Source organism: Chlamydotis macqueenii, chromosome 1 (assembly GCF_036417535.1).
Source record: "Chlamydotis macqueenii isolate bChlMac1 chromosome 1, bChlMac1.mat, whole genome shotgun sequence".
Taxonomy (NCBI): Eukaryota; Metazoa; Chordata; class Aves; order Otidiformes; family Otididae; genus Chlamydotis; species Chlamydotis macqueenii.
In genome coordinates this window covers 105290225-105305152 of record NC_141556.1, presented here as the reverse complement: position 1 = coordinate 105305152, position 14928 = coordinate 105290225, and the positions used below count along the sequence as shown (strand labels likewise).

Here is a 14928-nt window from a genome sequence, read left to right as displayed (position 1 = left end):
GTAACTTGCTGCTTAAAGGAGATAACTACTGACTGTTGTTGTAGCAATAGCGCTTAGGAAGCAATGCAATAGTTGTACTTTCCAGCTTATAAACAAAAAGAAAGTATTGCTAACTCCTACTATTTCCCTGCTTCAATAGGAGGATGTGCCTCCTATCTCTATGATTTGTCCTTGCCTACCTCATTAAGCCTCTGTTCACTAAGGAGCAATGAAATATAACGCAACAGATTCCAGATTACTTCCCGACAACTAATAACTGAAATAAGCACAGAGCTATCTTTAGTAAATTCATAAAAGGTTTAGGAGAGTAGAAGAACAGAGACGAAAGATAACCTAGCTGTGTAAGGCAAGGCTCACCACCTGAAAGACTTGCAGAACAACAATTAAAATACTAGTCTGAATTGTAAATCAGAGTAGAGCTTACCACGTTTTTAAAGTTATTTCTGTTCCAATGAGGAACCACATTGATTTTATTTTCTTGTCTTATAATACATCTTACAGACAGAAAAACAATGCATATTACCTTTTGTACTAAATCTTTATAAAAGTATTTATGCTCCAAACTTCAGCATTGTGATAAATACTGTGGATGTAAGATGATGTCAGATCATTTTATTTCCCTGCCAAGCATTCTGTAGATGAGAAAATGAAAGACTTGTTCCTAAGATTACTTACCCATGAAGTTCAGATAGCTCTCTCCTCCAAGTGCATGAGTAATGAGACGAATCATTTTATGAAGCTGTATTCCACGATCAATAACTGGAGTAAGTGGCGAGAGCACACTCATGTTTGTATACATCTCTGCATCCATCAGTCGAAACGCCAATGTCTTATCACCAACAAGTGCCTATAACAGTTTTAAAAAAAAAAAAAAGTGAAGAAAACCCTTGGGTGTACTAGAAGTGTTTCTACATTTTTTTTAAAGCAGGCACTCTATTTCAGAAAGGGAGGACTTTGAAAATTGGCGAGGATTCAAGGACACGGCTCAGTGTGCACCATCTAATTCCTGTTCACAAAGAAAACATCCTGCCACTGCTGATGATCATCAGGTCACACTGACTCCAGCTTCTAATTACTAAAACTTTGTATCGTGTAATGTATAATCACATAGGTGTGATTTTTATAATCTGCTCTCAAAAAGAGAAAGTATTTAAATTGAGGCAGGGATGACGCCGAGCTGAGCCTCAACTGGATGCCAGACCTGAACGTCAGTTTCCCCCTTGCAGCCCTCCACATGGTTACTGTGGCTCCCTGCACCGAGGGGAGCGTGAGTATCTGATCAATAAACTAATAGCTGTCTAATCTCTTTTGTGTCTCTGCATTTCCCCTGATGGGATCAAACTGCACAATTACTTCTGAGAACCTTTTTGCCTACTGATATCAAATGTGACATGTTAGTGTCAACTCAATAAGACACAAGCGACCTATCATTCTGGAATTTTTATAGAAAAACAGAAAATAAGGAAGCAACATCTCAAGTAAAGTTCCTGGGATGCACAAATAAAGGGCTATGAAAAACACTGCTGATTCAGAGATGTAGAGTGAATGTGAAGCATCCATTTATATGCAATCAAGAATGTGATTGGTTTTCTGTGATTTCACACAATAGAGAAAAACAAACCAGTAATTCTGTCTAAAAACAGTGACTGAATTATTAATTTCCTAGTGCTTACTGTTACTTGAGAAAGACCAGACAAATGCTATGTAACAAAGATTATTCTAACATATTAGCATGCAGGTAACTGAAAATATTTTTGAGCGTTTGTATGTAAACAGCTAATCTTTGTTCAACTATCCCCATTCTCATCTTATACTGTAGCATGAAAACTCACTAACTTCCAGAGAGATCGGTGAGTTGTAAACAGGTCTAGCTGAAAAGCACCATCATTCTTTAGTTTTCCAACTAAACATACAACAGCATATATAGATGATTCAAGCAAAAAATATTAAAAAAAAAAAAAAACCAAACAACATGCAACAATGGCAAGATAAAAATGGCAATGAACAACTGCAAGGAACAAGTTTTCTCTGGACGCAAAATGTGGCATTTCTTAGTGTCATTTAATAACCCCTTATCTTTCCATTAGAAGAGAAGGTAAGTGTTCCCTATTCATGTTTTCTATGCCAGCCATGATTTTATAAACTGTTATCCCTGATCCTTAGAGGGGACTTCAACCACCCCGACATCTGTTGAAGAGACAACACAGCAGGGCACAAGCAATCCAGGAGGTTCCTGGAATGTGTGGGTGATAACTTCCTCCTGTAAGTGATAGAAAAGCCAACAAGGAGAGGTGCTATGCTGCACCTTGTTCTTACCAACAAGGAGGAGCTGGTGGGGAACATGGAGCTCAAGGGCAGCCTTGGCTGCAGTGACCATGAGATGGTGGAGTTCAAGATCCTTAGGGCAGCAAGAAGGACACACAGGAAACTCTCTAGCCTGGACTTCAGGTGAGCAGACTTTGGCCTCTTTAGGGATCTGCTGAGTAAAATGCCATGGGATAAAGCCCTGGAGGGAAGAGGGGCCCAAGAAAGTTGGTTGGTATTCAAGGAGCACCTCCTCCAATCTCAGCAGCAATGCATCCCAACAAAGAGTTGGACAAAAATGCCAGAAAGTCTGAATGGATGAACAAGGAGCTCCTGGACCAACTGAAAAAAAGAAAAGGAAGCTTACAGAGGTTGAAAGCAAGGACAGGTAGCCTGGGAGGAATACAGAGAGGTTGTCCGAGAAACCAGGGATCAGATAAGGCAGGCTAAAGCCCTGACACAAATCTGGCCAGGGATGCAAGGGCAACAAGAAAAGCTTCTTACAGGGACCTCGGGCACAAAAGGAAGTCCAAGGAGAATGTAGGCCCTGTCTGGAAGGAAACAGGAGACCTGGTTACCCAGGACATGGAGAAGGCTGAGGTACTTGATGAACTTTTTGCCTCAGTGTTCACTGGTGAGGGCTCTAGCCACATCGCCCAAGTTGCAGAAGACAGAGGCAGAGACTGGGAGAATGAAGAACTGCCCACTGTAGCAGAAGAGCAGGTTAAGGAATATCTAAGGAACCTGAAGGTGCCCAAGGTCAAGGGACCCAATGAGATGCATCTGCAGGTTGTGAGGAAACTGACAGACGAAGCTGCCAAGCCGCTTTCCGTTGTGTTTGAAAAGTCAGGCAGTCCAGTGAGGTTCCTGATGACTGGAAAAGGGGTAACATAATAATGCCCATTTTTAAAAAGGGAAACAAGGAAGACCCAGGGAACTACAGGCCAGTCAGGTTCACCTCTGTGCCTCGTAAGGTCATGGAGCAGATTCTCCTGGAAACCATGCTAAGGCACATGGAGAGCAAGGAGGTGATTGGTAACAGCCAACATGGCTTCACTAAGGGTAAATCATGCTTAACAAATTTGGTGGCATTCTATGATGGGGTTACAGTATCAGAGGACAAGGGACCAACAACTGAGATCATCTGCCTCAGCAGTTGTGCAAAGTATTTGACACTGCACTGCACAACATCTTTGTCTCTAAATTGGAGAGACATGGATTTGATGGATGGGCCACTTGCTGGAAAAGGAATTGGATGGGTGACTGCACTCAGAGAGTTGTGGTCAATGGCTCAATGTCCAAGTGGAGACCGGTGACGAGTGGCGTTCCTTGGGGTTGGTGTTGGGATTGGCCCTGTTTAACATCTTTGTCAGCAACATGGACAGTGGGATAGAGCGAAACCTCAGCAAGTTCACTGACAACACCAAGCTGTGTGGTGTGGTTGACATGCTGGAGGGAAGGGGTACCATCCAGAGCGACCCTGATAGGCTGGAGAAGTGGGCCCATGTAAACCTCATGAAACTCAACCAGGCCAAGTGCAAGGTCCTGCACGTGGGCCATGGCAATCCCAGGCACAAATACAGGCTGGGTGGAGAATGGATTGAGAGCAGCCCTGAGGAGAAGGACTTGGGAGTGCTGGTGGATCAGAAGCTCAACATGAGCCAGCAATGAGCCCTTGCAGCGCAGAAGGCCAACGGCATCCTGGGCTGCATCAAGAGCAGCGTGGCCAGCAGGTCAAGGGAGGTGATTTTGCCCCTCTACTCTGCCCTGGTGAGACCCCACCTGGAGTACTGTGTCCAGTTCTGGAGCCCCCAGCATAAGAAGGACATGGACCAGTTGGAACGAATCCAGAGGAGGGCCATGAAAATGATCAGAGGGCTGTAGGACCTCTCCTATGAGGACAGGCTGAGAGAATTGGGGCTGTTCAGCCTGGAGAACGGGAGGCTCCTGGGAGGCCTTACAGCGGTCTTCCAGTACCTCAAGGGGGCCTACAAGAAAGTTGGGGAGAGGCTGTTCAATAGGGCCTGTTGTGACAGGACAAGGGGTAATGGTTTTGAAATAGAGGGAGGTAGATTCAGACTGGACATAAGGAAAAAAATGTTTCAAATGAGGGTGGTGGAACACTGGCACAGGTTGCCCAGAGAGATGGCAGATGCACCATCCCTGGAAATATTCAAGGCCAGATTGTACAGGGCTTTGAGCAACCTGATCTACTTGGCGTTGTCCCTTCTCCTTGCAGGCGAATTGGACTAGATGACCTTTAAAGGTCTCTTCCAACCCAAACTATTCTATGATTCTATCCCCCTTCAATGACCTCTTTTCTGCCCTGAAGAGTCTTAGTCTATTGAGTTTTCTTATGAAAATCAATCCACACCTGCTATTATTCTTACAGAACCCAATCTGCCTCCAAGATTCAAGTTACCCCCAAGCCACGAAAGAATATAGTGGCATACTGATTTTGGTATTTACTCTCCATTCCGTTCAGAATAATTCCAGCACTGTACCTGCTTTTTTGACAGCTATTAGCACTGAGTTGCTACTTTCACACACTTCTTATAACCATGAGACCCTGTATTCCGACTGGTAATAGTCAGCTTGTAGCCCATTATAACAGATAAGAAACTAGAATTGTTTCAGCGTCTCACGTGCATCACTTCAAGTATCTTCAGTCTGAATTTTATCTACACTCCCATTTTGTTTCTCTATGCTACTTTTCACATATCATCCTAGAGTATGTCTGCAATTGTCTTTTTTTTTTTAAATTTCAAAATAAATACATCTTCTTCCCAAGTATAAGATTCTAAAATAAAAATAAAGTGATTTGGAAAACAACTCAATTGATAAAATCCAGCATGAAATAAAAGAACAGCAACAGTAATGTTACATGTCATGCTTTAGGATGAAGAATCAACTTTTATAAAAGCAAATAATCACAGAATAATATGTATTTCGAAGTAGTTTCTGAAGTTCTTTACCAGGATTAGGACTCTTCTCTCACGTGTTAAGCGAACACTGTGAAACAGTCTCTGAGATAAGAATGTAAATAGGTACACAAAATTAAGCTTTTGAAGTAAAATATAGGCCTTGTTTTGGACATTACCATTGACTTTTATTATAGAAGGTATAAGAAATAGAATAGCAATCTCTATTATGTACAGGAAAGAGTTGAAGGTAGGTTACTTAAACTTCTTATTAGAAAATGTAGGGTTGGGGTTTTTTTTGTTTTAAGTCTTTAATTTTTAAATTCTCAACCAATGGGTTTCTGATCCTTCAGAAACAATCATTACAAAGATTATGTGAGATGAGTGTTATATAAACTCGTAATTACTTTTTCATTTTTCCATATAGAGAACCATTACTGTGGTTTGTACACACAATTGCTATATTTTGAACCAAACTGTTAAAAGACTACTCATCTACATCTCAAAAGAGGATGTTTGCAATCCTTTCAGAGAGGAAACATTTTCTCAAAGGGAATACAACATTCACAAACACTGATTCAGTGAACAAATGTGCTAAATTGTGATATTTTTTATGCTTATCATAAATGGTGCTCTAGCTTACTTTTTGAAAACCAGGTTTTTCAGAAGTATGGACTATATGCGTTTCTATGTATTATGACAGGTAGACAAAACAAGAAGGTAGAACCCATTTACTAAAGACAAAACAAAACTGAAAAATAACAACACCCACCAACTCCAAGTAGGATTCCTTTATTAAGAAGGATCAAAACAAAATAATAATTAAAAAAAACCCACAAGAAAATCCAACCAAAAAAGACAGCAGTAGTCCAGATCTATCTATCTCTGAAATTGCTGCTTATCCTTCTCAACTCTTGCCTCATTTTTAAAAAACAAAACCCATCAAACCTCTAAACCTCATCTTTTACTTATTGATGCATAAACAAGAAAACAGATAAAATACCTGGTCATGACTCTCTGCATATGCAATGTATTTTTCTTCATACCGTCTGTTCGTTAACGTATGCACAATATTGCCCATATTCCAGTCTTCATCTTTCAGCTCCTTAATTATCTGCAAAAATAAAGGAAAGATTATTGTGGTTTTAACTAAAAGCACATTGCTACCTTTCTTCATTATCTTGGCATAGAAATTTCACATGGATTGTGAACTGTATTACTTTAACTTCTCCTGTTCCCAGGTTTTGAAACTACGAGCTTTATGTGATAATCCGAAGAGATTTTGGATAAATATAAATAAATATAATAACTAGAACACTTTGTTTCTCCTGCACTTCCACATATAAGCATGGACAACAGGACTTGCCATCTATCATGTGAATCCTCTGATACAGCAGACAATATGATTGATAGGAGCTGCAAGAAAGCACTGCACCAAAAAACGTGAACATGTGGGCACACACCTACCTACACACAATACTGAAATAAGTCCTGTATTTTAAGAAACCCTGGCACATAGCAGCTTCCAACTATAGCTTAACCACTGGGCTGTGTGGTGGAGAATGGATCCCTGCAAGACAGCACTGTGTTATTGCCATGAAGTACACAAAAACATAAGAAGGTGCTTAGTGTAGGGCCTTGCACGTTCCCCTGATCTGTGAATTCCCAGTCAGTTCCAAATGAGTTTCACTGCCAAAGCTTTGCAATACAAAATAAGCTTTACATTTTTTTGCCATGCTAGCTCCAGATTTTTAGCAATTTAAATTAAAACACATCAATAGGAATTTTCTGCCTCATAAGACACTATTTGCTCCTTCTTCTAAATCTAGTCTGATTTCCGTTAGTCCTTTCTTCTTTCTATAATACTTTATAGATCTCCATTGATCTCTGCAACTTAAATACATTTACGTAAATATACAGATATAAAAATAAAAGTGATAAAATGGCAGTAACACCCAGATGGCTAATATGACCTGGAGTACAGTGTCCAGCTCTGGAGCCCCCAAGATAAGAAGGGCGTGGACAAGTTGGAGCAAGTCCAGAGGAGGTCCATGAAAATGATCAGAGGGCTGGAGCACCTCTCCTGTGAGGACAGGCTGAGAAAGTTGGGGAGCTGATTAGTGTGGAGAAGAGAAGGCTCTGGGGAGACCTTATAGCAGCCTTCCAGTACCTCAAGGGGGCCTACAAGAAAGAGGAGGAGAAATTCTCAGTACGGCCTGTTGCAACAGGATGAGGGGTAACGGTTTTAAAATAGAAGGAGGTAGATTTGGACTAGATACAAGGAAGTAATTTTTTTTCAATGAGGGTGGTGAAGCGCTGGCACAGGTTGCCCAGAGAGCTGGCAGATGCCCCATCCCTGGAAACATTCAAGACCAGGTTGGACGGGGCTCTGAGCAACCTGATCTGGTTGGAGATGTCCCTGCTCCTTGCAGGGGGGTTGAACTAGATGACCCAACCAACCCAAACTATTCTATCATTCTATGAAGCTGTAAAATTTAACGTTCTGATTGTAACTGGCCATGTACTCGTGAACTGTTTTGTTTTTTTTTTCCCTGACTCCATAAATTCTGGCTCTGAACACATTCAGATCCCCTGCGCAGCATCATATTACGTACTACATCTATCATTAATCTAAATTAGTACAGTCATTGTTATTACAAGCAGCTTATCTTACTTTCACAGATCCCTTAGAACTAGTTCATGGAACCCTGAAGATCCTTCAGGATTAGAACTAATTTTAGGAAGTTGCATAGAAAACTTGCTATTAACAGGTACACATTTAAAAGCTGGAGAGAAATGACAGCAAGCAGTCTAGGACAGTTTGATAACAGCTGATAGAATCTGTTTCTAAACTTTTCCTTTCCAATCCTTTCAGCTTTATTTTTGCCTCAAGAAATGTGGTAACAAACTACATGCATCACCTCTTACTCTAACTCAAGGGCTTCTTTTGCGGTTGCTTATTTGCAGTTTCCTTAGTTAGACGCTTCCTGGCTGCATCATCCTATATTCTTGTACAATCAACACATTCCTAAATAACTAGAGTCTGCTGGGAAACAGCCTACACTTATCATAGCTCAATTTACACGCAACATCCTGTCAGTGTGCCAAGCATCCATCTGCTGTCTCATGTTAAGTACATCTTAGGCTGGAAGATTTTTTTCTCCAGTTAATGAATGGAACTTACCACAGGATAGGTAAGTTTCCTCTCCTAGTATTGCCAATTAAAATAAACAGACAGTAAAGAGACTGCTAAATTAGATTATCCATCTTTTGCGCTTGTAAAATTCTACAGTCTGGTTTTTTTCTTTATAGTATGAACTCAGTCACTTGCGTTTTGCCTACTTAGGAAATTGTTCATCTTTGCCTGTCCTAAAATGATGTAAGGAAGTTGAAGGTGTAAGGAAAAAAAAAAAAAAAACCAACAAAAAACCAAAGCCATTACAACAAGGTGTTTCTTATTAGTACAAAAATATGAGCCTTTGTTGCATTCCAGGATCTAAATTACACACTCCAAAGTTTAATGATGCTGTGTCTCTTGGAAAAGCTGGCAAGTTTAGCTTCTGAATGAAAAGAGGTTTGAAAACTGTTTTTCAGTCAGCACTCCACTTCCTAGTTACAAAAGTGAAAGATGCTGAAGCTGATTTCTTTTTTATTTTTTAAGCTACTCACTGTCCTTATTGAAGCATTACTGCTCATATAAAACATTGTTTTCAGATCATCATGATAGCCTGAGGGATTTGGATGCAATATTCTATCTAAGTGAAAAACATTCTCTAGGACATCAGTAGAAGCCTTTCAAGATCATTTAGTGTTTTATTCCTTTTTTTTGTGTGATTCCCTGTATTACAGAAAAGGTGATTTAAATCCTTATCAGAGCCAGTGTTTATTAGTATGTTATTGTTCTTGAAGAGTGTTTACAGATTATTCTTTTTGTAACTCCACTGTACCAATTGCTGGTGTTTGTATAATTCACTTACATTTACTTTGGTTAAACTTTAATCTCTATCTCTTTTCAATGCCAAATACTATGTCTAATTTCAGGAAGGTTCGTTGAATGTTTTTGGGGTGGTTTATTTTTTTTTTAATGTATATGCATATGCTTAACTTATTTCTACCTGTTCACATTCAATATAGACTACGCATTCTACAGCTGTTGCAAGATACAGGTTATTTCAAATAAAATGAGACTATGTGTATTGTACAAAGAAAACAAGTATCAGCCAGAATGCAAACAATAGCTCCTGAGCTTACTCATCTTCTGAAACCTACATGATTATCTGACAGCTCTCATTTCGGCCACTAATACCTGTGCTCAAGCCTGTCAGAATTTATTTTAATAGGACATTGACAGAAGAGGACTGAATTTGTCAGTAGGACTTAGAAGTGTTTTTTGTGTATGTACAGATAGAGAAACATCCCACTTTGAAGAGCAGAATGTATTTTTAAGAAGTGCTCACCTGTATCCACTTATCTGGAATAGCCATGGCTAGTCGATAATCAAAACCCCCTCCTCCCTCTGCAACAGGACGACAAAGAGCTGGCATTCCAGAAACATCCTTAAATAAAAAAAAAAAAACAAACCCACAATGTAATTTGCATAGTATTGCAATTATCAGTTCAGATTTTCTACCATACAGTAGTACTATTATACAAACATTCTGTAAACTATAAACAGCTTCCCAGATTGACCTGGGTAAGGGAGGAAAAAAAAAAAAAAACAAAAAATCCCAAAAAAACCCCAAACAATCAGTGAGTGATTACTACATCCAGGTTTGAATGCAAAAGTTACAGGGTAAAGCATTATGACTTTTCTCATCAAATACCTTACTTCAAAATATTTTAATAGAGTAGATATTTGAGGAGGAAGAGACCTCAGCAGATGCAGAATTTGAAACAATTAGCTGAGTTTCAAGTAATCAATAGAAAGTAGTCAATGAAAAACAAATTAAACCTTCATTTTGTGTATTAATATTTTGCATAAAGAATGGCATAAAAATAAAATGTTAAATATGAAGTATAGTAAGGAAGAAAAATACAATCTCTACTCTTTTCCTAAATGCACAAAACCAAAACTATTGATCCTGCTAGCCCCGGAAAGTGACATGCTCTTACTGCATAATTTTCCAGTTTCATATTCGTGGAGGTTGATCATTCTTAAATTTGTAATTCAAAGTTCTTAAAATATATTTCACCATTTTATTACGCAATTGTGTCACTTTTTCCAAAGTTAGCTGATCTGTATAGAAAACGTCAATCTCCAATAATTGCAAAATATCTATCACTACGCAATTTTATTAACTTATGTCAGTAAGAAGCCATTCTTCCACAATGGTTATGGATTAACATACACCTCTTGCATCTCCACAAGAGAATTTATAAAATTAAATTCTGACTAGCACCCAGGCTTAATTAGGAAGCTCAGTCTGGTTTTCTGGATTCAATTCCGTTTTCAATCCAATTACTGCATTACACTAGCGCAAAAGATATTTGCACTTGAAGTTATACATACACACGCATACATGCATACACACTTCCCCTGCTACTGACATAAGTGAGGAGATCCTGGGGGTGCGGAAGGCAGGGCTGCCATTCAGAGGGAGCCTGACTGTCTGGAGGAATCCATCAACTGCAAGCTCAGGAAGTTCAGCAAGGGCAATCGTGTCAAATCCTGCCCCTGGGATGGACTAACCCCTGCATCCATACAGGCTGGGGAGCAGCTCTGTCAGAAAGGCTCTGGGCCAGCAGCAAGCTGAGCATGAGCCAGCAGCCTGCCCTGGCAGAGACGGCCAGCTGCATCATTGCCTGTATGAACAGCAAAGCCAGGAGACCAAAGGAGGGGATTATCGCCCTTTACTCAGCAGTCATTAGATCACAGAGAATACTGCATCCACATTCCACATGCTGTAAATACCAAATAATGAAGTGGAAATTCTTTCCCAACTTTTAGATAGTATAAAAGGAAGTTCAATAGCTCTCCTAAATCATTGACAGGATAAAAACAGACTAATGCTCTCCAAGTTATGCAGAATAAGATGATCCAAAATCAAAGCCTTCCACTGTGATGCTATGATGTCTACTTGGACAAGGTCTGAGTCTGAGATTTAAGTAGCTCCCATCTACTTTAATCACAATTCTGAAAGCCAGATTTTTGGGAAGTAAGATTCCAAATTTAATACTATTTATATTTGTTTATATCTACAGATTTTACCTGAACACTAAAAAAAAATACAGTATTCAGTGTTAGCTTGTTCAGTATATTTTCACCAGATGTAAAAAAATTGCTTAAGCATTCATTCAGACCTTAGTTTGAAATTAGCTGCATATAGCAAAAAAAAAAACCAACAAATCACAGAAGTACTGTTTTGCCTGTTTGTTTCTGTAATACTTCAGGCATGATGTAATTTTACTTAATATTTTTTTTCTTCTCATTATACAGAACTTCAATCACAGCTCTATTTAGAAGGTCAAAATAAAAAATAAACATATAGTCAGTAATATCCAAAAACTTAGAAATTACTAAGACAGTGAATATACAGAATATTAAAAAGCTGTAAAAATGATCAGTTAAATAATTAAGAATATATTATAATTAGTTATGACTAGATAAAAACATTTTTCTCATGAGGCACTCATTCCATCATCATTATAGGCAAGCAGACATTCTTCGTTGTCTGTAATTTTCAGTTATGTCAATAGTTGCTCCTTCTGAAATTCTCCTTTAACCATGCAGAAAAATAATGTATTCAAACAGAAGCAGTTTTCAACTCAAGCAAGAGAAACTGAAGACACAGTTTTATTAGAAATCTGTATAGTCCCTAATGATATCAGATAGATGTAACTTTTTCTTTTAAACAAAAAGAATTATTTAAACATAGTAACAGAAAAATCCTCAAAGTTTACATTACTTTATTTTAGAAAAAGAGAAAATATCACTGAAAACACATCCATTCATAGAACTTTAATGTTCTAGTGTTTCAGACTATTAAAAATTCCGTGTGCCAACAAGAATGTTTTCAGTCAAAAAAGTTCGATTGATCTCAATCAACTCAAGTAATGTAGTCTATTTACTGCCTCAGAAACCTGAAGAAATTTAATACAAAATCTAAATTAGCATACACATTCAACATTTATAAATTTATCACATTTATTTTGCAAGGGGATTGTCAATTATGCCAATGTAATTCAAAATATGCAAAAATACACTAGGGCTGTTTAATCTTTAATACCATGAATCACTAGTGACAAATGGCAATCATGCAAAAGCAATAAACTAATAAAAACAAATCTCATTACAAGTTTAAGGAGATGAAGGAAAAAAAAAAAGAAATCCTCACATTAATTAATGACCCATTAACGCAGAGAAAATTCCCAAAGTGCACATTCCAGTTGTTTTTCACCACAAGGCAAAGTCTATCCGCTAATTAATATTTTTCAGCTCCTGTCATTCCTTGAGTACCCGAAATATGACTTCATAATTAACAGGAAATTCACATCCCAAAGCAAAGTAATCAATATGAATGTAACTGAGGATGGCAAATCCTGATCTTACCTCTGCTATGGTTATGCATTCCGGATGCAAGAATTTAATCATGTGGTTGGCCAACATTAAGTAACACAAAGCATCTTCATCCACATGTAGGCCAAAATATTCATTGTAATCTCCACTGAATCCTGTCCCTAATAAGACAGGAAGTTTTAAAGGCAACAGTAGCTTTTGCACAAAACAACACTGAAATTTTGCAATCTGCAATTTTACAAGCACCAAATTTACTTATAATTTCAGATCTACCGATACAACAGCACAAGATATTAGCAAATCTGCAATTTTTGGAGCATTCAGTGATCTTTTGCAGCACTATTTCCACAGCAGTAGAGCTGCAACAGGATTGCTCAGATAAGAGTTAATTACTTACCAATTCCATGATGGTGATACAACATAGATGTAACACCATCAAATCGGAAGCCATCAAAGCGATAGTCTTCGATCCACATTCTCAAATTAGACAGAAGGAATCTCAAAACTTCCCAGCTGAAATCACATGAATATATTTTATAAGCTTGGCATCAACTAGAATTTCTTATGCCATGTTTCCCACTTGTGTATACAGTACCTGTACTGGACATTCTACCATTTTAATGACTTAATTCCCATTTTTCATTAGCCTTTTCCTATGAAGTTTGTCTTCCTTAAATTTTTGCTTTTACTGCATCTAATTTTAAGATTGCAGATAGGAGTTTAGGAAAAAAATGTCAACTATCTATAGAGACATCAAAATAGGTGAGTGCTTGAACATTTTACTACCCATATCTGCCACTGTACTTTTTCTTTGCCTCTCTAAAGACACTTACATTCAGCAGGAAAAGATCTTATAGAAATTGAAAGAAAATTATAATAGGTAAGATTTGTCTCCAAGATTTTATGGATATTTATTATGCCTAAAAATTACTATAAGTTGAAAAGCTGTCATCCTTCCTCCTTAATTACTTACAAATCACTTGTCACCAGTAGATTACCAAATCACTTACTGTGTTGCAAATTTACACTTTTAAAGAGTAAAGCAACTTATGGAATTTGAGGAGATATTTTTTGAAATTCAGAACAGGAATGGGGTATAACACACATACAAACAAAGTGTGGACATAAAATTAAAAAATGTAAAAGAGGTTCCAAAGTGAGCAGGCATGTGGCGGGATTTGCGAACAAAATTCGCATCGAAAAACAAAATAGTTTCAGGAACAGTTTTCCTACTATTCATCACCTCCTCTCCCAGGCCATTGGTCTCAGTAGCTTCAAAGACCCCATATCTCGTTTCTACTGTTCACCCTTCATGCCACTGCCTTCTCTGCCACCCTCGGCACAGGCTGCCTCAGGTGTATCTCCCCCAAGCTACGGCTCCGAAGAGCTCACCCATCTCAATCAGCCTACCACATGAAGTAGTGAAACTTTTCTCGCCCATGTCTTCAACACTTGTTAGTGTTACAATCTCTCTACAATCAATTTCGCAACATAGCACAACTACAACCCCACTAACTACTGAGTTTCTGTTCAGAGAAGAGTGGAAAATACACAGCAGCACACAGGGTCTCATCCACCACCCTCTGGAAGGTGAGATAGAAGGGGTACACCAGGGACAAAGCACATCAGTCAGCCTCACTTACAATTTACCTACGCACATAGTTGGCATAAGGCAATGAAGGAGTTTCTTTTTAGATTCCACTTTACTTAAACAGATGTCAGAGGTAGTGGGCTCATGAGGCAATTATGACACAAAGAATAAACTCAATTTTGACAAAACAAATGTCTCCACCTTCCTTCCTCCAAAAAACTTCCTCATATGAAGGGTGACTTAAATTTGAAGTTAGTGGTGTTACATGCAAAGATGAGGCGGCTGTGGAAACACTATAAAGCTGGTAAAATCTTGACCTCTCCACATAGCCAATTCTTATTTACTCAAGAGGCTTATAACATTTCTCCTTTCTTTGCATGTACTGCACACAAATATACACCTGTGCATATAAAGACAGAAATATTGTCAAATCAAAAACTCCAAATATAGGAAATGCAAATCAATGTATTGCCTCAGTTCAATACCTTTTTTGGACATGCATTACATCACAAGAGTTTTTGTTCCATCCCGATGTCCCTTCATGCTACCCCGCCCCAAATCATCCAATTTACAAGATAACATTATACAAGGAAGAT

The 14928-nt window shown here is 38.5% G+C and overlaps 1 protein-coding gene across 2 annotated transcripts in view; it reads right to left on the bottom strand.

The window, feature by feature from the left end:
* Positions 1 to 14928, bottom strand: part of GBE1 (1,4-alpha-glucan branching enzyme 1) — a 165932-nt gene that overhangs the window by 53523 nt on the left and 97481 nt on the right. For both annotated transcript variants that reach the window (XM_086763726.1, XM_086763735.1), the window contains exons 8-12: positions 13139 to 13254; positions 12775 to 12902; positions 9683 to 9781; positions 6229 to 6339; positions 676 to 847 (exon numbers count right to left, since the gene is read on the bottom strand). In XM_086763726.1, the coding sequence (XP_086619852.1) occupies positions 676 to 847; positions 6229 to 6339; positions 9683 to 9781; positions 12775 to 12902; positions 13139 to 13254 (626 nt within the window). The remainder of the gene's footprint in view (positions 1 to 675; positions 848 to 6228; positions 6340 to 9682; positions 9782 to 12774; positions 12903 to 13138; positions 13255 to 14928) is intronic.